Here is a 23,592-nt window from a genome sequence, read left to right as displayed (position 1 = left end):
ACAACATGCACCAGGAACATCTAAGAGGAACATCTATCTGAAGGAACACCTGAGCAGCCCCCGAGAGAGCCGGCCGGCGGTGTGCCGCTCCCCCGAGGAAGTGGGGAAAGTGGCCAGGGGGAACCGCCCTTCCACGGAGGTGGAAGGGTCGGTAGCCAACCCGGGAAGAACCAGCAGCAAACCCGGGGAGGGCCGAGCAGACAAAAGAACAGCGCAGGGTCCTGTGTCGTTCCTCCACGAAGAGGGGGAGCGACATAATGGTGCCGTGACTCGGATGTGAAGCCTAGGCAGGGTGCAGTGTTGTTCTCCATGAAGAGGGGGAGCGACACCATCCTCTCCCCCTTGTCATTTCACCTCCTCTTCACTTCTCCATGTCCTCATTCCTTTTTATTCCTCGAATGATTGGCTTGCGCATCTCATCACTCCGCTGGACCCTCGCACTAATGTCGTCAAGAATCACTTGATCATTAATAGTGCACAAAGACCACTCTGCACTCCTCGGTACCTGACGTGGCCCCTTGAAAGCAAACACCTGTGCCCTTAGTGTTCGCATTTCACCCTCTTCTGGGTTTCTTCCTGCCTGCTCAGTGTCACCAGCTTCCGTTACTCATCGCATTTTTATCTGTTATTGAACCTATCATTAACCCTTCTCTCTACTCATTTGCTTTACTCCTCTAAGAAACTCACCAACTCCCATGGGTTTCAATGCTGATGACTTCCAAATGTCTACTTTTCACCCACATGGCGCTTCAGTATCTACCTGCCTTGGGCCAGCACCGTGGCGGAGTGGGTAAAGCCGCCACCTGCAGTGCCAGCGTCCCATGTGGGCATGTCCCAGCTGTTCCACTTGTGATCCAGCTCCCTGCTGATGTGATGGGAAAGCAGCGGAAGATGGCCCAAGTCCCTGGGCCCCCTGAGCCCGTGGCACTGGGGGACCTGGAAGACGCTCCTGGCTCCAGGCTTCAGACGGGCCCAGGTCCAGCCGTCGTGGCCATTTGGGGAGTGAATCAGCGGATGGAAGACCTCTTTCTCTGTCTCTCCCTCTCTGTAAATCGGCCTTTCAAGTAAAATAAATAAATCTTTTCAAAAAAAGTACATATCTGCCTATTGGATATTTCTCTTTACTCGAGTATGAGTTCGTGGCTCTGCACCACAAACTTGAAATACCCAAAACTTAACTCATTTTCTTCTATCCTTATCTGTTCTGTGTTTTCTTTCTTACTATGATTTATAGCAAGTTGCCTAGGTGAGAATACTGTGTTATCACCGGCTCTCTTCCTCTGCTCCAGTGTTCATGCTAAATCCCTAAGATCTGGGAATTCTATCTCTTGCATGTCTCTGGAATCCAGCCCACATCAATTACTCTAGTTACTCATCTAGATTACAGTGAAAGCCCCTGAAATCACCTGTCATCAATATCTAACCTTTTATCTTTCAAGGAACTCTCCACATCGAAGCCACAATGAATTTCCTAAAGCATAAATTTGGCAATTTCTCTCTCTCATTTGAAAGCCCCAGTGCCTACCACTGCCCTCAGGATCCAATGCAAACTGCTTACCACTGCTTGTGTGGCTCTCCACAAGCTGTCTGGCTCCTGCTCATGTCCCCTGTTCCCACTGTTTCTATTGGCCTCACTCCCTCTCCCTCTCCCTCTGTGTACCCTACCTTTAGGTCCTGGATAGCTCCATAATTTCTTTTTTTTTTTTTTTTAAAGATTTTATTTATTTAATTGAGAGGTAGAGTTACAAACAGTGAGAGGAAGAGACAAAGGTCTTCCTTCCATGGGTTCACTCCCCAACTTGCTGCAATGGCCGGAGCTGCGTCGATCCCAAGCCAGGAGCCAGGCGCTTCTTCATGGTCTCCCACATGGATGCAGGGGTCTAAGCACTTGGACCATCTTCTACTGCTATCCCAGGCCTTAGCAGAGAGCTGGATTGGAAGAGGAGCAGCCAGGACTAGAACCAGCGCCCATATGGGATGGCGGCGCTGCAGGCGGAGGATTAACCTATTGCACCACGGCGCTGGTCCCCATAATTTCTTATCTATGGGCCTTTGCATATTCTCTGCCTGGAACATCCTTTCTCCTTAATGCTTGGTAATTATTCAGGTTTCACTTTGGTTCTTACTTTCTCTGATGGGTCTTCTTGTATAGTTTTTGGTATATTCTAGTCATTCAATAAATGATCTCACTTTTATAAATCCCGTCTTTTATGTTACTGGTAGACTTTGCTCAAATTATTTTACTAAAAAAAAAAAAAAACAAATAAAATAAGTTATTTATATCTAAAAACACTTGATTATGAAGATACACCAACAGAATATTTGGGATGATGTGCTTATGAACTTTGCTACTAATTAAGTCTATCATAAATGTGACACTTGTAACATTATCCCAAATAAAAATCAACTTCAAAAAATAGACTTGGGGGCCAGCGTTGGGGCATAGTAGGCTAAGCTTCAGCCTGCAGCGCTGGCATCCCATATGGATGCCGGTTTGTGTCCCGGCTACTCCACTTCCCATCCAGCTCCCTGCTAATGGCCTGAGAAAGCAGCAGAAGTCGGCCCAAGTGCTTGGCTTTCTGCACCCACGTGGGAGACCCAGAAGAAGCTCCTGGCTTCGGATCGGTCCAGTTCTCGCCGTTGCAGCCATTTGGGGAATGAACCAGAGGATGGAAGACCTTTCTCTCTGTCTCTCCCTCTCTCTGTAACTCTACCTATCAAATAAATAAATAAAATCCTAATAAAAAATAGACTTGTTCTCTAGTCTTTGGAGTGCAATTCTCAGGAAATTACATGACCTCAGAACAAGGTAAATAGATAATACTCAATGAAATAGATGCTTCATTCTTTCAGTTCACTTTTCTTATTTTTATCAGAGCAATGTTACCTAAACGAATTCCATTTGTCTGAAACTTTGAATGCTGAAATTCATCATCTACATATTACCTATTTAAGTGATAAAGAAGCATAAAGTATGAATTAAATCATACAACATCTAATGCCTGAAAGTTTTTGATCAACAAGAGTGGTACTTTCATCAGTTTAGCCTAACACAAAGTGAATGATATCAAATAAAACTATACAGAAAAGCAGATAATTAGAACAAGTTATAAAGTGTGTATGCATAGGCATTTGAATGGATCGGTGGGCATTCAGCCAAGTGGTTAGGACACTGGTTAAAATGTCTGCATCCAATCACAGAGTATCTGTGTTTGCTACGCAGTTCCAGCTCCTGACTCCAGCCTCCTGCTAATGTTGATACTGGGAGGCCGTGGTAATGACTTAACTAATTGGATTCTTCATGTCTGTGTCTGGCTTCAGCCCTGACAAAGAAATTCAAGTTTCTGGTGACTCAGGGTCTCTGTAGTCAAACTCCAAATTTAAAAAGTTCTGTAATAGCAAAACTCTTAACTGTAAGGTAAAAACCGGATAGCGACACTCTATCCAAGCTGACTCCCTGGATAAGCACAGGATAGTTAAAACATGTACTTTAAGTTTCTTTTATTTAGGTATTAATTTCAACATTAAATAATCAGATGACTACTCAAAGTCAGGTCTGCTGGATCAGCATATTTTCTGGTTTTAGCCTGGTTTTAAACCACAGGAGCATGGCGCCGGTGCTGTGGCATAGCAGGTAAAGCTGCTGCCTGCAGTGCTGGCATCCCATATGGGTACCGGTTCAACTCCCGGCTGCTCCACTTCCGAGCGAGCTCTCTGCTGTGGCCTGGGAAAGCAGTGGAAGATGGCCCAAGATGTTTGGCCCCTGCACCCACGTGGAAGACCTGGAAGAAGCTCCTGGCTCCTGGCTTTGGATCGACGCTCCTGTGGCTGTTGTGGCCAATTGGGGAGTGAACCAGTGGATGGAAGACCTCTCTCTCTCTCTGCCTTTTCTCTCTGTGTAACTCTGATTTTCAAATAAATAAACAAATCATAAAAAAGAAACTATATATATTATATATATGTATATGCCACTGTAAGAAAAATCAGAACCCTGAAATTAAAAAATAATAATACACAAAAATAAACCATAGGAGAAGATATCAAAATAACATAAAATCACATGAACTAAATTAGCAGCACAGGGCCACCCACCCAACGATACGTCCCGCAGGCTTTAGAAGACTCAAACTACCTGATCTAACAGGCTTTATTCCTCAATCTCGCTGGTACTCCCAGAGAAACAGACCCCACACGGGGCTAGCAAGTTGTTGCTCATCTGTTTTGAGAGCAGTCAGTGCTCTGGAATCACACGTCACTCAGCTCCTTAAAGTTACAGGACAATGATTCACGTGTTGGGTAACTACATGTGAACACGTCTATTCAGAGGAGACAGAACTGCAGACGACACCAACTGTGGCAGATAATTAAAAATCTTTCAAATGCTCATTAAAATGTTTATTCTAGCCTTAAGCTTAAACAAGCTATAGATTAAGCAATTCTGAGTTCAATTTTTCTGTCGCCTGCACGCCCGCAGTCCACTTCTGTCTAACACACAGCGTGTCTGTAAGTCCATCACCTCCTCCATGTCCAGCTGCCGGCCCAGCCCACTGTGACATGGGCGACGGCTCACACTTCGCGCAGTCACTATTCTCTGCAACACCTCGTTTTCACAGCCCCTCCCTGGCTGCACTGGGTCCCAGTGAGGAAGGCGAAGCCGGCAGGACAGTGGAACAGGACGCAGTGTTTTATCAAAATCGCAAGCCACTGTGAAATTGGGTTAGTGGGCTGTAATCAGCTTTTTTTTTTTTTTTTAAATATTTTCTTGGGGAGAGGAGTTTAAAATAAAACAGAATGCAACGGAGTGCAAGAGAAAACAGAGTGCCTCATACATCACAGGGAAATGTCCTCAGATACGTGCGCATGTACCTCTGGCCTGAGGTCTCGGTACGAAGCGATGTCAGCGTGGAGGTCTCGGGGTGAGCCGCCAGCACAGCAGGTAAGACATGGCTCAGGACACCTGCCTCCCCCGTGGGGGTGTCCAGGTGCCTGCGAGGGACATCGCAGGAAGCTGTATGATGGTTCAAGTACTGGGGTTCCTGCCACCTACATGGAAGACCGGGAGGGAGTCCCTGACTCCTGGCTTCAGCTTGCCCCAGCCCCAGTGGTTGCAGGTGTCTGGGGAGTAAGCCCACTGCATGGAAGATCTCTCTCCATCTGTCTGTCTCTGTTTTCAAATAAATAAATACATAAACATTTTAAAAAATATAGGTCCCTATTAAAAACAATGTAACCCTTTGGGCTGGAGTCCCACGTTCTAGCCTCAGCACATTCCCTAAATACTCCACACTGCTTGTCTTCCTTCTTCTCAAACCAGTCATGTGTCTTAAGTCAAAATGGTATCCCTTGGGCACTGTTTTAAATATCTAAGGCTCTTGTGGTCTGGTGCTGTGGCTTAGTGGGCAAAGCTGACGCCGGTAGTGCCAGCATCCCATATGGGTGCTGGTTCAAGTCCCAGCTGCTTCACTACTAATCCACATAGCTCCCTGCTAATGGCCTAGGAAAAGCAGCAGAGGATGGCTCAAGTGCTTGGGCCCTGCCACCACGTAGAAAACCCAGAAGAAGCTCCTGGCTTCTGGCTTCATGCTGGCCTAGCCTTGACCATTATGGCCATCTGGGAAGTCAGCCAGCAGATGGAAGATTTCTCTCTCTCTGTGTCTCTCTCTGTAATTCTGACTTTCAGATAAATAAATCTTTTTTAAAAAATAAAGAGAAAGGCACTCTTTTTTTAAAAAAAAGATTTATTTATTTATTTGAAAGGCAGAGTTACACAGAGAGAGAAGGAGAGGCAGAGAGAGAGAGAGAGAGAGACAGAGACAGAGAGAGAGGTCTTCCATACACCGGATCACTCCCCAGATGGCCGCAATGGCCAGAGCTGAGGTGATCCCCAGCCAGGAGCCAGGAGCTTCTTCCAGGTCTCCCACGCGGGTGCAGGGGCCCAAGGACTTGGGCCATCTTCTACTGCTTTCCCAGGCCATAGCAGAGAGCTGGATAGGAAGTGGAGCAGCTGGGACTCGAACCAGTGCCCATATGGGATGCCGGCACTGCAGGCAGCAGCTTTACCCACTACACCACAAGGCACTCTTCTTAGATAACGCAAAAATCCCCTCAAAAAGCTGTTACTATTAAAATTATTGAAAATTTTAAATGATTGGAACTTCACTAAAACTTTAAAAAATGTTCATATCTATCTATTTAAGTCCAAATAAGTCACTGTGGATGCACATAACACTTCCTTTACATGAACAGTCTATTCTGATCACATTGTGACCTGTTTTGCACTATCAGTGTTTCTGTGTCCCTCAGATCCCATATTACTTGGTTGACAATTATTAGCTGCCTCCATCCTCTGAGGCAAATCAACTCGCAAATTACCTTTCTCTAAAAGTTCCATATTTTTGGATTGTTTTTCCAGGTTATTTGTTTAGTGTTTTGCCAATGATATCCAATTTCCCTTGAAAACATTGACTGTGCAACTTACCTGTATCTCTTGAGTTTTTACCCTTTTATTTTTAGCAATGATGTTTTATTCTACATATTCCTGGAGCATTTCCCTGGTTTCTGTACTCTCTGCATCTCAGAACAAATCAGCCGGCTGAAGCCTCCTTTCAAACCCACCTTCCACGAAAGTCAATCAAAGATACCATGCTTGCTGGAATACACTTTGAAAGGCCACCAAAACGTGGCTTAGGCTTAGTCATTTTGCCCAGCCAAATTAGATAGCCAGTCTTGAAGGCCCTAATGAGTGTGCATTTTTGATGAAGACATCAGAAGTCTATCTTTCTTGGTAACGGTGGAAAATGATCTCTTTGAGTACAGAGTTCAGTTGAAACACAGTATTTTTTTTCTGCTCAGTTACAGGTACACCTTTCAACATTTGTAACTTACTTAGAAGAGGACACAACTCAAGACAAAGGCATTACACCAAGACAGCGGCACAAAGGGGGTGGGGACTGTCAGAAGTCTTTGTGGACTGCTCACTGAGGCCACCACTTGACAGTAAGTGAGCGGCAACTCTGATCTTCTAGCTGTTCCATTAACAATCTGTAGAACCACCCTGGCTCTTTTCTTTCTTTCTTTTTTTTTTCACTTTCACATCCACATTCAACACATCATGGAATCTTACTGGTTCTCTTTCAAAGTACACGCAGGTTCTAAGCATTTCCGCCTCTACACCATCTCTATCTCCACTGATAGCAGCCTGTGTTCAGTCCACCACTGTCTCACAATGGGTGCACCACAAAGCCTCCCGTCTGCTCTCTCTCTTTCTCCTACCTTCTTAGGTATCACTTCCTCGCTCACAACCCTGCAAGGGCTCCCCACCTCACCCAAGGTGAAGCCTCAGCGCTTACGGGGGCCTTCCTTCTCTGCCTTTCTGTGCCGTTCTAACTTCCCCTCCTACCGCTCCGATTTCACACTTCACTCCAGCCACACCAGCCGGCCTTCTACCTGTTCCTCAAAGCCTCCAGGGTGAGCCGGTCTGAAGCCTTTGAGCTGGCTGCTGCCTGTGTCTGGAATGTTCTTCCTCCAGACATCTCCACGGCTAACCCTCTGTCCCCTGCATCTTCCTAGTGAGGTCCACCCCAGCTATGTAATAGCAATCAGAACATGTCTTCCTCCACCAATCTAACTTCCCTGACTTCCCCTAGTACTGATTACCTTCTGACTTAAGAAAGAAATTCCTCATTTACGTTGCTAACTTATGGTCTGATTCAGGTAAGGTGCACAAGCCCTGTTTATCTGTTTATTTAGGTGACAAATTTAACCTTGTATCATGGTTAGGTGAGAAGATTCTCTAGTATGTGTAAGAATTGAAATCATTACATAGGTTCTAAGTCTTCTAAAAGAGTTCTCCTTCACCACAATGCCCCAAGTTTCTAGACTGAATTTTCAATTTTGAATTAATTTTAAAAATTCATATAATTTAATTAGATATATGACATGGACCAAAGTATTCAGAAATATTTAGAGGGAATGGGTGGCAAATCAAGACTCAACAAGTTCCTTAGAGAAATCAAACTATTGTCTAAGCAGGTTTTTCCTGCTTCGTTCTAAATAATTGTAAAACAGGTGACCAAAGGTAAATACTAAATTTGCTGTCATGGTAACCACTATCACAGCAGCCCATGCCCCACCCAGAAGACAAATGTCCATCTGTGGTTACAATCTAAACCTGACAGCTTCCGCTCTGTGTTCTACTAGAAACTAAGGAGATTATACGCACACTACATTGACAAAAAAGTCTGCAAGAATGGGACAGACCAGTTCAGATACAATATTACCTTAAACACATTCAAAACCCGCAACATACGGAAAAAGAACCTCACATAGTTCGCCAACTTACTCTGCATTCAAATTCCATCTCTATAGTACATAAACCGTGTGCCTTACTTTAATATTGCAAGCTTGTTCCATCAATCTTCTCGCATTTTCCTCTGCCCTGTATCTCTTTGGAAGCTGAACTCTGAAGAACTTCAAAGCACCTTCAAAATCAGCCTGCAAGAGGTCTTCCTTTGAGGTCTGCAAAACAATCACCAAGAATCATCGTTATATTTCCGCCTGCACTCAGAACAAACATATTAGAAAAAGAATTTCCATTTTCCTAAAAATATTTCCATAGTAAGATCTAAGTTAGTTCCAGAAAGTTCTAGATGATATTAGTAACATTTCTAGCTGTTAAGACATTTTATAAGCAGAAATAAATTACCATAAAATAGAAGCAGTTTAAGAATTAATTAGCAAACTAACATGTCTAATTAATTTTACCTGAAGATTGGAATAGTACCGAGAATAGCTACAGTTCTGAGAAAAGAATGACACCAAAAAAGGAGAAAAAAAATTAAGTTCTGGGACTAATCTGTGACTTTCATTTGAGTCTTTCAAGATGGATTTTGAACTAGCAACAGATCAAGTGAAGAAAATAGGAAACTGATCTGACACCTTAAAATGCTGTGAAAAAGTGAAGAGCTAACTACTGAATTCTTATGAAAACTACTGCTTGTGAAATTTACTTCTTTAAAAATGAACCAGTAGGCCGGCGCCGCGGCTCACTAGGCTAATCCTCCACCTAGCGGCGCTGGCACACCAGGTTCTAGTCCCGGTCGGGGCGCCGGATTCTGTCCCAGTTGCCCCTCTTCCAGGCCAGCTCTCTGCTGTGGCCCGGGAAGGCAGTGGAGGATGGCCCAAGTGCTTGGGCCCTGCACCCCATGGGAGACCAGGATAAGCACCTGGCTCCTGGCTTCGGATCAGTGCGGTGCGCAGGCCGCAGTGCGCCAGCCATGGTGGCCATTGGAGGGTGAACCAACGGCAAAAGGAAGACCTTTCTCTCTGTCTCTCTCTCTCACTATCCACTCTGCCTGTCAAAAAAAAAATGCTCTCATCCTTTCAAAAAAAAAAAAAAAAAAAAAAGAACCAGTAGACGGAAGAGCTCTTATTCTCTCTGTGTCTCTCCCTCTCTCTGTAATTCCGCCTTGGGTATAAATAAATAAATCTATAAAAAATAATAACCACTTGGAAATAAATATATGCACAGAAAAAAGCCTAAAAGGAAACAAAATGTTCATCTGGATAATGGGACATGGTTTTTTTTTTCTTTATAGTTTGTTATATTTTCTTCAGTAACATCTTTCTTTTAAAAGATGTATTCATTGATTTATTTGAAAAGCAGAGTTACAGAGAAGTGTATGTGTGTGGGAAGAGAGAGAGGTCTTCCATACAATGGTTCACTCCCCAACAGACCACAACGGGCGGAGCTGTGCTGATCCAAAGCCAGGAGCCAGGAGCTTCCTCTGGGTCTCCCATGCAGGTGCAGGGGCCCAAGCACTTGGGCCATCTTCTACTGCTTTTCCAGGCCAGACCAGAGAGCTGGATCTGAAGTGGAGCAGCCAGGTCTCGAACCAGCGTCCATATGGGATGCCAGCGCTTCAGGCCAGGGCATTAACCTGCTGTGCCACAGCACCGGCCCCATGGGTATAGTTTTATGAGCCATTTTTTTTAATAACTGAACTTTTTGATAATTGAATAAATAATAATGACTCCAGAACTCTATTTTCCTTTTGGCTTACTTCCGCTTACTGGTTCTGCCTAAATCTAGATACTTAATGCTGGTGCTTACTGAAGCTTGTTTATTAAAATTTTTATTGTCTTATTGCAAAGGCATTCCTGAGGGGCTCGTCAGGGAAGGCTGCTGTCTGTGAGGCTGACATCCCATAGGGGCGCTGGTCTGAGTCCCGGCTGCTCCGCTTCCGGCCCAGCTCTCTGCTGTGGCCTGGGAAGGCAGTGGAAGGTGGCTCAAGTCCTTGGACCCCTGCACCCGCGTGAGAGACCCAGATGGAGTTCCTGGTTCTTGGATTTGCCCTCACCTGTCCCCAGCCATTGCAGCCATTTGGGGAGTGAACCAGGCTATCAACTTTTTGTTGATATATTTTAGCTCAAGTTGAAGATCTGAGCCCTTAAGCGCTTCCCCCCGAAGCCCATGTGCCACCACATCACTCTCCAGTTTTCTACCTGTTCCTCTGCTCCTCCTGTTATGGAACCTACCTATTCCCTCCCTTGCCTGCCTTATCCACCGCTGTGCGCACCACAAGAACAACGTCCGGAAGGAACATCAGGAGGTGCTCGCTTAGACCTGCTGCAGAGTGAATGAATGAAATCTACTTTCATCCCCGTTTTGCCACATGTATGATTTTCTCTGCTCTTTAAACAGAAAGCTGTACAATAAAAGACTATATTAACTAACATAACAGGCAGCTTCGCAACGGTCTAGGTTGGCCCAGCTTTAGGTCTGCAAACTAATAAGCAGAACATAAAGGTAAGCTAACAATGACAATGGAAAAAAATCACAAAAAATTTCAGTACGTCTTAGATTTATTTCCCTCCTCTTTAAATACTGAGATGTGGTGGCAGCAGGCGGCTGAGAGAGTGTTTAGTTTGCTATCAGTTCACCTTAGCTGGAGAAGGCAGTTACTAGAAATAACTTCAGGCCAAAAGAGGCCCTCTTCCACTAGCCTATCAACTGCTGAACTGCTGGGAAAGCAGCCGGCCGCCGCTGGACCGGACGCACCCTAGCCTAGACTTCCTTTTCACACGTGCAGCTGGAAGGTTCTCTATCGGGTGGTGGTTTAGGAAACCCAAGACAGGCTTTTCCGGAGTTTGAAAGAGAAGAGCATTAGTCCCTCCTTCACTCCCGAAAGGTCGCTGGCGGTACCTCTTGTATTTTCAGTGCAACCGACTCTTGTTGCCTGGAAACAGAGGCTCCCACCTGGTGGGGGCAATCCCTGAATCCCTGGTCTGCAGGCAGCAGCCTGGTCCCCTGGCTTTCTCATGCTGCTCCAGGCCTGCTTTCAAGCCTAGTGTGTGAGCTCACACAGAAGCAGAACGACTGAGACCAAGAATGAGAAACCCGACATCCTCACACGCTCCGGTCAGGCAGGCGTGGCTGGACGGGCAGAGGTGCCGTGTGACGATGCTACAGTCACAGAGGCGCAGCAAGGGCCCCTCCATCAGGGTGCGGCTTACGCCAATCAGGTTGAGTTTCGGCACACAGAGGTCAGAGCACCTTGTGGCCACCCTTTGGAGATCACAGGGTGTGTCCAACTCAGTCAAGTGCAAGAAGAAAGGAGCTCTGACAACCATGGGACAGTGAGGTTCAGATGCACAAGATGTGGGAATGACACATGGCCTCGGCCTCAGGGCAGAACCTGGCACATTCAAGGTATCCAGACAAGGTTGCAAAAAATGGGAATCAACTCATTCTCATTCCAGCTCTAGCTAACACATGGTGCTACAATGGTTCTCTCAATTCTAAACGGGAATGTCTTTAATCTGAAGTGTCTGAAAACGAAGTAAGTTAAGGCATACGGGTATATTTCACAAACTCCAAAACAAATAAATATAAGGGTCGACAGTTTGGTAAGTTGTCTCTGTATTACTCAAATATGCTCAGATGCTGGTATTTCCGTGAATAAAAATAGCACCTTGTTCTCACTGACATTTTTAGTTCTATAACGCAGTCTAAGATGTAAGAATGCATACTCTTCCCATGGATTGGAACATAGCTAACGTCACGGCGAATGAAAAAAATGTCAGTCAGTAAACAGCACGTAAACAAAAGCCCTGTTTGCCAGGATTCCAGAAGGCGACCTGCAGCCCTGCTTTGATTCTCCCGGGATGTTCTCTCCAATTTCCCGTCTCTACAAGACCTCCACAGTCATTATCACCTCAAATGCCTTCCTAATGCCGTAAGCAGATTATGAGCTTATGAGGCTAACTCTCCATTTTCTGACAAACGCATCTAAGAGGTTTTCCCCTCCACAATCAAGGTACAGACACTTCTTGTCCACGGAGGTTTGAGTATCTCACTAAGAGCTTCTCAGAATGGCATTCAGCTTTTTTAAAATAATATTTTATTTTTCAATCACAATTTGTATATGCATGTGTTTGTGTATTTATATTGCAAGGTAATAGTCCCAAAACAGGAAAATACATATATTGTTTAAAGATTCATTTATGTTGGGGCAGGTAAAGCCATTACCTTTGGCACCAGCATGCCCTTTGGGTGCCAGTTCAGCTGGGTGCCTCGCTGTTCCATTTCTGATCCAGCTCCCTGCTAATGCACCTGGGAAAGCAGCAGAGGACGGCCCAAGTGCTTGGCCCCTACCTCTACATGGGAGACCCAGAGGAAGCCCATGGCTCCTGGCTTCGGACTGGCTCAGCTCCTGCTGTTGTGGCCACTTGCAGAGTGGACCAGTGGATTGAAAATCCATCTCACTTTCTCGAAGTCTGCCTTTCAGATAAATAAATACATATTTTTTAAAGATTTATTTTATTTTTACTTGAAAGTCAGAGTTACACAGAGAGAGAAGGAGAGGCAGAGAGAGAGAGAGAGAGAGAGAGAGAGAGAGAGGTCTTCCATCCACTAGTTCACTCCTCAATTGCTTGCAACAGCCGGAGCTGGGCTGATCTGAACCCAGGAGCTTCTTCCAGGTCTCCCATGCAGGTGCAGGGGCCCAAACACTTGGGCCATCTTCTGTTGCTTTCCCAAGCCATAGAAGAGACCTGGATTGGAAGTGGAGCAGCCAGGACTTGAACCAGTGCCCATATGGGATGCCAGCACTACAGGTGGCGGCTTTACCCACTATGCCATAGTGCGGGCCCCAAATCTTTTCTTTTTTAAAGATTTATTTATTTATTTGTAAAGCAGAGTGACACAGAGAGAGGTCTTCCATCTGCTGGTTCACTCATCAAATGCACACAGCAGCCAGGGCTGGGCCAGGCCAAAGCCAGGAGCCTGGAACTCCATTTGGCTCTCCCATATCGGTGGCAGCAATCCAGGTACTGGGGTCATCATCTGCAAAGCCTTCCACGGGCACAAGAAGGAAGTTGAACTGGAAGTGCATAGTAGCCAGGATATGGGCACCCCAAGTGGTAGCTTAACACACTGTGCCAAGACACCTGCTCCACGGAAAGTATTTTTTTAAAAAGCCTAAAGTAAGAGCCGGCTCTGTGGTATAAGTGGGCTAAGCCTCCACCTGCAGCGCCGGCTCCCTGTGGGCACTGGTTCTAGTCCTGGCTGCTCCTCCTCAATCCAGCTCTCTGCTGTGGCCTGGGAAAGCAGTGGCTTGGGCCCCTGCACTGGCCTAGGAGACCCCTAGGAAACTCCTGGCTCCTGGCTTCAGATGGGCCCAGCTCCGGCAGTTGCAGCCCTTTGGGGAGAGAACCAGAGGATAGAACAACTCTCTCTCTGTCCTTCCCTCTCTCTGTCTGTAACTCTGCCTCTCAAACAAATAAGTAGAATCTTTAAAATAAAACAAAAAGCCTACTATATAAGGTCTTGAAATCCAAATATAAACATGATTAATATTTTGTAACATTACTTGTCTATTTTCCTGATCCTTACACATACATCTTATATACATTTAACAAACTTTGAAGCATCCTATGCCTATTTTGTTAATTATAAATGCTTCACAAGTGCCAAGTATTAATAAATATATTTATTAAAATTTAAGTGGTGCTTTCTATGAAAATAAAAGCATGACTTTAATCAAGGCTACAGAAACAGTTCTCACAAGTACTAATTATTATGGAGATAACTTAATTAATGGTTATAATTTAGCTTAGGATTGTGTGAATACTAATCCTGTACCTAGACAATGAAGAGAAGCTTAACACACGACCTTGTAATAGTAAGACTCAAGCTTTAAAAATGTACCCGAAGGAAGAAGGTGCTTGGCCTCAGCAGTTAAAACGCTGGTCTCCCATGTCAGAGAACCAGGGTTCAATTCCCTGCTCTGGCTCGTGGCTCCTGTTTCATCTAATGCATACCCCAGGAGGCAGCAGATGATTCCCAGCTCAGTGCAGGCATGTGAGGGAGTGTACCAGTCGGTACCCCTCTCCCACTCACTCCCTTTCTCCCTCTCTCTCTCTCTCTTTCTGTGTGCGTCTGTTTTTCTTCTTCTCAAATTAAAAATAAAAATAAAATACACCCCTAAAAGGCAGACTAACTCTTCAAGAACCAAACCAAATACTCACAGAGGTTATGCTGGCTTCTGGGTTATTATTATATACCTGTGCTCACTGCACAGGCTCCCGTCACACCCAGGGAACTGATTTAAATGGGGGAACTCTTAGTGTTTTTGTTTTTGTTTTTAACATTGCCTTTAGAACAAAAGCAATGGAAGATAAAAGTAATGAAAATGCAGCTACTTTCCACACATTATTTAAGTGCTGGTATCCAAAAGGTAACAGAGATAAGAATTATGGACATCTGAATAAGCAAAGATATCTTTTCTTCCCCTATTCAAATAAAGGAAAGAATTCTGCCAGTTTTTAAATAATAAATAAAGGACAACTTTTGAAAATCAGTGGCTCTATTTACATCTACCTTTGGCTCCCAAACATTGTGACAAATCATTTTATTAAAACAAATTTTTAAGAGATCATTTATTTTATTTTTTGCAAGCTATCACAAATTTCTTCTGTAAGCAAAAATGCAAATTGGTTTTATATCCCACAACTCAATTTATCAAACTTTTTCAGAATAATTTTCATTTAATTATATATACACACCAGGACATAAAAGTTTTTCGCAAACAGTCTCAAGGCTTACAATTATCAAGAAAATGACTCAAGTAAAGACGGGGGGGGGGGGGGAATATTACACAATAGCATGGATGGCAATTTCTATTTCTGATCTCAGAAAGTTAAAAAAAAAAAGGTCACCATATAATTAAGTACAAAAACCTGCACCGCATGACAACTGCTGGTAGATTTACTTGATCAGAAATGAAGACAAAAAATACAATAGAGCCCTGTGATAACGGTGAGGAGCACTCCCCCGTGTGCACTCACGTGCTGCCAACATGTCTGGAGTATCAGCTTGCAGCAATACAGGAGGCCTTGGTTACTGCGTCACAGGGAACACTGTCTAATGAAATGCACCCACAATTCAGTTTCACTTACAAATTGCAAAGTAAAATTATTTCTTCAGAAAAATCTCTGTTTGGCATCTTCTGGCCCTGCTCCATTGAGCAACATGGGCATTTTAATTTGCTCCCATTAAACACTTCATTCACTCCATTTGTCTGTTTCATTCTTCATCAGCAAGCAACAGATGCCACTCTACCCATGAAACTGGTCTGTGGTCATATTATATCAAGAGATTCCCTGGATTAAGTGTTTAACGGTAGGTTTCACTCATTTTTTAAATTTATTTTTATTGATGAGAGAGTGAGCGAGAGAGAGAGCGAGAGAGAGAGCGCTCCCATCTGCTGGTTCACTCCCCAAATACCCCTAAGGGCTGGGAATGGGCTGAACCACAGCTAGGATCCAGGAACTCAATCCAGGATTCTCACAGGGGTGGCAGGAACCCAGTTACCTGATCATCACTTCTCATTTCCCAAGTCTGTATTGACAGGAAGCTGGAGTCAGGAGCTGGAGCCAGGCATCAGACCCAGGAACTCTGATGTGAGATCCAGGCATTCTACCCAGCCAAATGCCCAACCTGACAAATCCTTTCAAATGATGATGTGAAACATGTGAACCAAGTACATCTCTAACGGTCTTCCTTCATTTCAGCAGAACTGCTGTGTGTAAAAAGATTACCTGCACACTTAAAGACATGTAAACAAGTCCTACTTGTATTTCCTTTGGATAGGCAGGAAGGAAGATCGGGGAAAAGGGAAGTAGGCTGTTAATGTCAGCATGCATTGCACTCAGCCCAGTAAAATGAAGTCAGCAAACTGGGTTGGCATCCCAAGAGATGTCCACGTAAATTCACAAGAATTCACAAGAATTCATAAAGGTTTGACTTCAAACATATCCCATATTAAAAAAGTCAAAAACATTTTTAAAGACATCTTTATTTCTTTTTTTGAAAGGTAGGGCTACAGAGAAAGGGAGACAGATCACTGGTTCACTCCCTAAATGGCCACAACAGCTGGGGCTGGGCCAGGCTGAAACCAGGACCCGAGAATGCTACCTGGGTCTCCCACATGGGTAGCTGGGCCCCGGGGACTTGGGCCATCTTCTGCTACCTTCACAGGCACATTAGCAGGGAGCTGGATTGGAAGTAGAACAGCTAGAACTCAACTGGCACTCGGATATGGGTTGCTGGTGTTGCAAGTAGTAGCTGAACCTGCTGTGCCACAATCCTGGTCCCTCCAAAGAATAAAAATTTATACAGTGGAAATTATGGAGTAGATTTAGGACTTATTTTGACATAAAAACCGATTTTCAGATTTTGAGGGGCATCAGAAATATACGTACAATTTCTCAATTTTGAGTCTTAACTTCTTTTAGAGGTTGTAATCTCTTCAATAACCAATCTCTGCAGCTCCTAGCAATAGTGATAGCCATGGGAGACATACTCTCTCCCCTCTTCTTTCAACACTGCTAAAATTAATGTTTTAAGAAAGACCACATGGGGGCCAATGCTATGGTGTAACAGGTGAAGCCGCCACCTGCAGAGCTGGCATCCTATATGGGCGCCAGTTAGAGTCCTGGCTCCACTTCTGATCCAGCTCTCTGCTATGGCCTGGGAAAGCAGTGGAAGATGGCCCAAGTGCTTAGGCTCCTGCACCCACGTGGGAGACCCGGAAAAAGCTCCTGGCTCCTGGCTTTGGATCAACACAGCTCCGACTGTTGCGGCCAACTGGGGAGTGAACCAGCGGATGGAAGACTTCTCTCTGCCTCTCCTTCTCGCTCTGTGTAACTCTAACTTTCAAATAAATATATAAATCTTCAAAAATAAACAAAGACCACAAATTAGCAACACAAACCAAACTAAACCAAACTGGAATGCAATTTGACAGTGTAAGAAATCTCATTGCAATGAAAACCTAAAATGGCTATCAAAGTGATAGCTAGAGCATTTGCCTGGATAACCTCCTGGCAGAAAGTGCCCAGCTTATCAGTACTGAAACTGTAGCCAATGGTAATTTTAATACAATAATGACACGATAATAACTTCTTATTCATATGGTAGCAAAAAGAAAAAAAAAATGCAGAGCGGAAAAGGGAGATTTTGAACATGAGCAGAATAAAAGTTTTTCTACTTTATCCACATTTTGTCAGAGCATGGACTGTGGCCATGTGCTCCTGCTGATACCATTTTGAATGTGTTTTTCCCACTGAAAAATTCAGTGCAAGAGTGTCACATTTTAAAGTGATGTTTTTCTTAAGGAGGCAGGGTGGGCGGAAATAGCTGTAACATCTCAGTGTTAACTCCAGATGCTTCTATCCCAAACTCCTCACTATTCTGAGATGATAAATCATTCTTTAAGGGTCTCCAATAAGCAGAAAATTCTAGGGCTTATTCTTTTGGGAGGTAATTTGGGGAAAAAAATCTAAGACTGGTCCTTTCTTCCACTTTCATTATTTTGATTGTTTTTCTCCTTTTCTAACATGATTTCTGTTCAGACAAGAAATATTTTAGAAAGCTTGAGAATCATTTGCAAGCTCAAGCTTTCCAAGAGGAGCTGTTATTTGGCTGGTGCTTAGGATATTCCTATCCCCTCCTTGGGGTGGTATCTAAAATGAAGTACTTGTACCTGATGTATCAGAGGAAAATTGTCCTTTACCCAGTGTGCCTTTAAAGGGTGATAAGCAAAAATTCCAAATGCGCTTCCTCTATTCAGTCAATGGCCTCTTTCCACCCAAGAGTTATAGGAGCTGCGTGTTTGAGTAGTTTGATGGCCCCTCTGTGAAACAGGGAACAATAAATAAGGCCCAGGATTCAAATCTGCATGTTGTCTTGGTATATCTCCAATTACTTTAGTTTTTTTAAAATAACGTGTCTTCTAATGGAGAATACTGCGATCTTTACATAAGAGATCTGTACATGTTTACATCACATGCAATCATGTTTAAAATGTGACTAAAAAGGCACAGGCACGTCTTCAACTTCAGTGCTCGCCCTCTGGACAGGAAATGGAAAGATTATAGCACAACATGTGGCGGGATCCCTCCTGGACTGCCCTGTGTGGGTAGCCATCGACCCCACGTCATTAGCCAGTCCAGTAACACGAGGATGGAACAACCATCCCCCTACTGGCACTCACACATTTTGAGCAGTGACTCCTTGGACAGCAGATCCCTATTCATATTCGCATTTACATTGCTAATAATGAACAGGTATGTCACTGCCTAAAATGTGGCTCATCCTGGTTCTACCAACAATCTTACAAGTGTCATGGTGGGTAACAGGCAGAGATTTTAAACGGCCCCACAGACAGCTCAGCATACGCTTGTCACAGGTGATTCCGGTGGCGCTGTCACCTACGTTCTGAACACTAAGAGCACACCCAACCTGAGAGGTGCTGTGTCCTCACATACATGACTTGGTAAACAAGCTGCATGCGAATGCAATATACAGATGAATATAATGGCCTTTCAAAGGCCTCAGGCTTGAGAACTCAACCCCTTGTCAATCTGACTGGTGATTCTTTTCAGAGTAGTTCCAATTCATCTCTAAAGCAGATTTCAGTATGAGAGATATTTTTAGTTACCAGCTTATGTTTCCTTCCATACACTGAAACCGTAACTGCCAGAGAGAGGCAACACCAGATTACTGGCCAGTTACCTGGAGTCACAAAGGTGTGTGGTCTTTTAGGATGCAGAACTACATCAGACCAAGTCTGATTCCTCAGAGAGGCAGAAAATTGACTGAAATGTATTTCCTTCTCTCACTTTTTAACAAACAAAACTCCTCTCTATGGAATCTCCTCGATTAAAAACGGGATTCAGGAAAACCAGAACCTCACCTGGGCATGAAAACATTTCTATTGGGCTCTTCTGCTTCCTTCCTTTACTGGGAGAGGACCCTGGGTCTCTGAACACCGCCCCCACCCCCGGGGACCTGCACTGCACCTAACTTCCTCTTGCAATGAAAAACAGACTTTCTTCAGGGTGGGAGATTCCTTACGTACAGGGCCACCCAACGTGTCTGTTATTACACAGAAGAGATTGCATCTGCATGTGAATTTGCACACAAAGAGATGAATAATTGTAAATATAAATAAAGCTGAAATACACTGGAGCGAGACATGGGAGGGAACACAGTTAAATTCAGCCAAATAAATACTGTACTCTAAAGGTTGGAATACAGGCAAACAGTCTGGAATGATTAAATTGCATTCTGTAGAAGACACCCAGCTTAATTATTCTTCTTTTATTACCAAATAATGGTATAGGATTCCTGCAGACCAATTATATCACAGAACAGTTGCTAGGTACAGTTCTCAAACCACTAAAAAGAACCCCTGCAACAGTGATTGTGGGTATTTAACTTTAACCCTTGGCAGGCAAGGAAGAAGGATGATTTTTTTTTTCTCGTTCAGGAAATCAAATAACAAACAAGCCAGACTTTCCAGTCTCATGACACAGAACCGGCAGCTTTAAGCTTTAAGCTGTTTCAGTTCAATCATGCTGGGAGAAAAGCCCAAATTTCCTACCCCAAAGATGTTGAGGTGGCCAAATTCCCTAGCGAAAAAGAAAAAAATAATCAAGTTGGCAATCAAAGGGGGGAGGCTAGAAAGCAAACCACACATGTCTAGGTAAGCAGCTATGTCTGTTGTAAAATTTAACCCTTCGGAGATAAAATAACAGAATCCTAAACCAAGAACTCAGGTATTCTGCTTTGCTGCTGAGCCTGGCCGGCCAGAAAACCATGTTTTCCCTGCTACAGAGATAACGCCACAAACGGAACCCTGACTCCAGGAAAAGAGCCATGGTCTTCTCCAGCCAATTAAGGAGTGGCGTGGGCCAGGCTCCGACGAGCTGCGCAGCGGTGGCTCTCGGCCCTTCCTTCTCAGCGGAACCGGGAGAAGGAGAAGCCAACGGGAGACCACAGCCTCTCCCAGGGATCGGGGATTCTCACAGAGGGTAGCAGCCTCCCACAAATGAAGTTCAATGAAAAACAGTCTCACCGCGAGAAGCCGAGGCACGAACAGACGATGCCCCATCCCCAGAAGTTCCAGCACCCGACAAGCATACTCATTCACCAGCTTGCTTCTCTCGTCGCGCATGTCCTGGGACTTTCTGACAGGAGGGGTGAGCTTAGCAGCTGGGGCTGGGCAGGGCACCCCTTCTTCCATGAGCAGTAAGGAGGGATCCAGAATGAGAAAGCTGGATCTCTTATCCACACTGTTAGGAACTGCGGTGGGAGAGGAGCCAGGCTGAGGTCTCCCCAGGAGGACGCACACGCCAGTCTGTACAGGGGACTGTCAGCTAATGTCTCCTCCAGAAAAACATTCTGGCTAAATTCTCCACTGTTCCAAGAGCCCCAAAGTAGACTGGAGGATGAAGATGAGATCAAATGCTGATGGCAAATGAAAAACAGCAAAAGCAATCACATGCAAGAAAATGGCTCAGAGTGATGCAGGAGAGTTCTCGGACATGTGTGGACACGGACGAGCTGCTCAGGAGGGTCTAGCATGTGAGCGTGTGTGCGTGTGCATGTGTGTGAGAGAGAATGTGTGCGTGCAGCTGTGGCTGAGCAGGCGGCGGCGGCGGCGGCGGCAGCAGCAGCCAGGAAGCCGGGGCAGTTGCGATTCTGCAAGGAGAAAAGGATGAGCTCATTGCAATCCTTGATTCGTGACGAGCAGCGCTGTTGCTGCTGCTGCTGCTGCCGCCGCCGCCGCCGCCTCTCGCTGTGAATCAGTAATGAAGGGGTAAGAAAGGGAGGGAGGGGAGGGAGGGAGCCCGTGAATGAGCGTGCGAGGGCGTCTCGTCTCCGGGGAGAATGCCGTAATAAGAAGCCAATGGCGAGCCGCAGGACAGATGCGCTTCCTCCTCCCAGTCCACCTTCCATCAGTGTTAGTCTGACAGCTTCTGCTGTCGAATCCTAAACCCACAGACAGATGAACTAGCTTCTCCTAACATCCGATGCTCGCAGAAAAAGCAGCCAGCCAGCCATCTAACAGGCTGACCCGTATTCACTCCAGCTTTCTAATAACGAGAACAGTGAAAGGTCTGATCTTATCCTGGGAGATGCACACACATCCTTTCAGATCCCAGAAGGAAGGTGCTGGCATAAAACGCTGACATATGGACCAAAGAGCAAGGGCTGAGCCCTGGAAAAACGACACGCCCTCCAGCTGAAGTGTTTATGCAGTAATGACTTCCCAACGCCAGGATGCGCGGGAGCTTTTCAGTACCTGGGGAGAGCTGGCTACAATCAAGTGGGTTTTTAGGAACACGTAATATGACAAAACAATCACCTACAGTGTAATGTTGAGAATGTACACTGAGATTCTCAAAGTAAAACTAACTTTCGTATGCCATAGGCCTTCATAAACACTCTGCTAATAGCTCCAAGCACCGATTTGACAATTTCTGGTCAAATAAAATCCTCCCTATTAAAGATATAAGCAACAATCAGCCACAGCTGAGAACTGTGCTGTCTCTGTGATCCAGAGCTACGTTCATCTCTTGGATGTGAATAATTTAGTTGCAGCCCAATGAAGGCAAAAGGAGAAAATCATCTTTAGCAACAGCCTCTTAATGTCAGCCTGACAATCTGCAGTTCTGTAGCTGGTCTCGGAAACACATCAGGTTCTCCAGGTGACCTGTAACATGGCACAGTGGGGCTGGGAGGGGAGCACCATTTTTTTCTTTCTTTTTTAGAAAGGGATTTTTTTTTTTTTAAGATTTATTTATTTACTTGAAAGGCAGAGTTACAGAGAGGCAGAGGCAGAGAGAAAGAAAGAAAGAGAGAGGGGGGGGGGGTCTTGCATCTGCTGGTTCACTTCCCAAATGGCTCCAACGGCCAGAGCTGAGCCTATCTGAAGCCAGGAGCCAGGAGCGTCTTCCAGGTTTCCCATGTGGATGCAGGGGCCTAAGCATGTAGGCCATCCTCTACTGCTTTCCCAGGCCACACAAGAGAGCTGGAACAGAAGAGGAGCAGCCAGGACACAAATCGGTGCCCATATGTAATGCCAGCACTGCAGGTGGCAGCTTTACCCACTAAGCCACAGCACTGGCCCCAAGTATTTTTTTCTAAACCTTAGTTTCCTACATAACAAATAAGAGTTACAAAACCCCAATATCAAAATAGAGGCAATTTATTAACATGTCTTTGTAATCTTGGTTAAAGAAAACTTATAGAACTGAGGTTAATGCAAAAGAAATAAAAAGATACTTGTTTTCTTTAACAAAATATTGTTTGGTTTCTTTTTCTAAAATCTCAGGAGGAATGTTTTTAAATTAAATCTTTAACAAAATGTCTTAGATATGATATTTACATATTGTTAAGGCTTTTATTTCTTGCAAAAAAAGATTTCCTTGAAAACTATTCAAAGTAAATATTTTAAACAAAATGCTCAAAAGCATTATAATATTACATATACAGAAAAAGAAATATCAGGTCTCTAAGGTTTTGTAGGAAATGCTTGATGGGCTGCCTAGGGTGAGGGCAGGTTCACCTGGAAAGATGAAATTATAAGGAAGACAGAAGAGGCCCTGGGCCTTTCATATTTTACCCCTAAACATGCACAGAGAATCACGCCATTTTCCCCTTGCTTACAAACTGGTGTTCTGCAGGAAATTTTGTTCATGCTACTGCTACATAGGTAAAAAGCACTGCTATAGACACTTCATACGTAAGGACAAGGGAGAATTTTGACCTATAAAAGGATTTAATTTTTTTAACTTATTTGACAGGTAGAGTTATAGACAGTGAGAGAGAGACAGAGAAAAAGGTCTTCCTTTCGTTGGTTCAATCCCCAAATGGCCAATATGGCCGGCGCTGCGCCGATCTGAAGCCAGGAGCCAGGTGCTTCCTCCTGGTCTCCCATGGGGTGCAGGGCCAACCACTTGGGCCATCCTCCACTGTATTCCCAGACCACAGCAGAGAGCTGGCCTGGAAGAGGAGCATCTGGGACTAGAACCTGGTGCCCATTGGGATGCTGGCGCCGCAGGCAGAGGATTAACCAAGTGAGCCATGGCACCAGCCCCACGATTTAATTTTTTAAAAGCTTTACTTACTTGTTTTGAAAGGCAGAGTTGGGGGGAGGGGAGAGGGGAAGAGAGAGAGAGAGAGGGAGAGAATCTTCCATCCTCTGGTTCGCTCCCTAGAGGGGCATAACTGTCCAACTG

The 23,592-nt window shown here is 44.8% G+C and overlaps 1 protein-coding gene across 14 annotated transcripts in view; it reads right to left on the bottom strand.

Moving 5' to 3' along the window:
• Positions 1 to 23,592, bottom strand: part of RABGAP1L (RAB GTPase activating protein 1 like) — a 788,918-nt gene that overhangs the window by 137,122 nt on the left and 628,204 nt on the right. For 12 of the 14 annotated variants that reach the window (XM_070077150.1, XM_070077152.1, XM_070077147.1 and 9 more), the window contains one exon: positions 8,389 to 8,517. In XM_070077150.1, the coding sequence (XP_069933251.1) occupies positions 8,389 to 8,517 (129 nt within the window). Of the gene's footprint in view, positions 1 to 8,388; positions 8,518 to 20,423; positions 21,142 to 23,592 lie in introns of those variants that run through there. The other 2 variants (XM_051856975.2, XM_070077157.1) reach the window with 2 other exon arrangements.

The sequence above is a fragment of the Oryctolagus cuniculus genome, chromosome 7, assembly GCF_964237555.1.
Source record: "Oryctolagus cuniculus chromosome 7, mOryCun1.1, whole genome shotgun sequence".
Classification (NCBI taxonomy): domain Eukaryota; kingdom Metazoa; phylum Chordata; class Mammalia; order Lagomorpha; family Leporidae; genus Oryctolagus; species Oryctolagus cuniculus.
The sequence above is the reverse complement of the archived record's forward strand: the minus strand, read 5'-3'. Positions and strand labels throughout refer to the sequence as shown.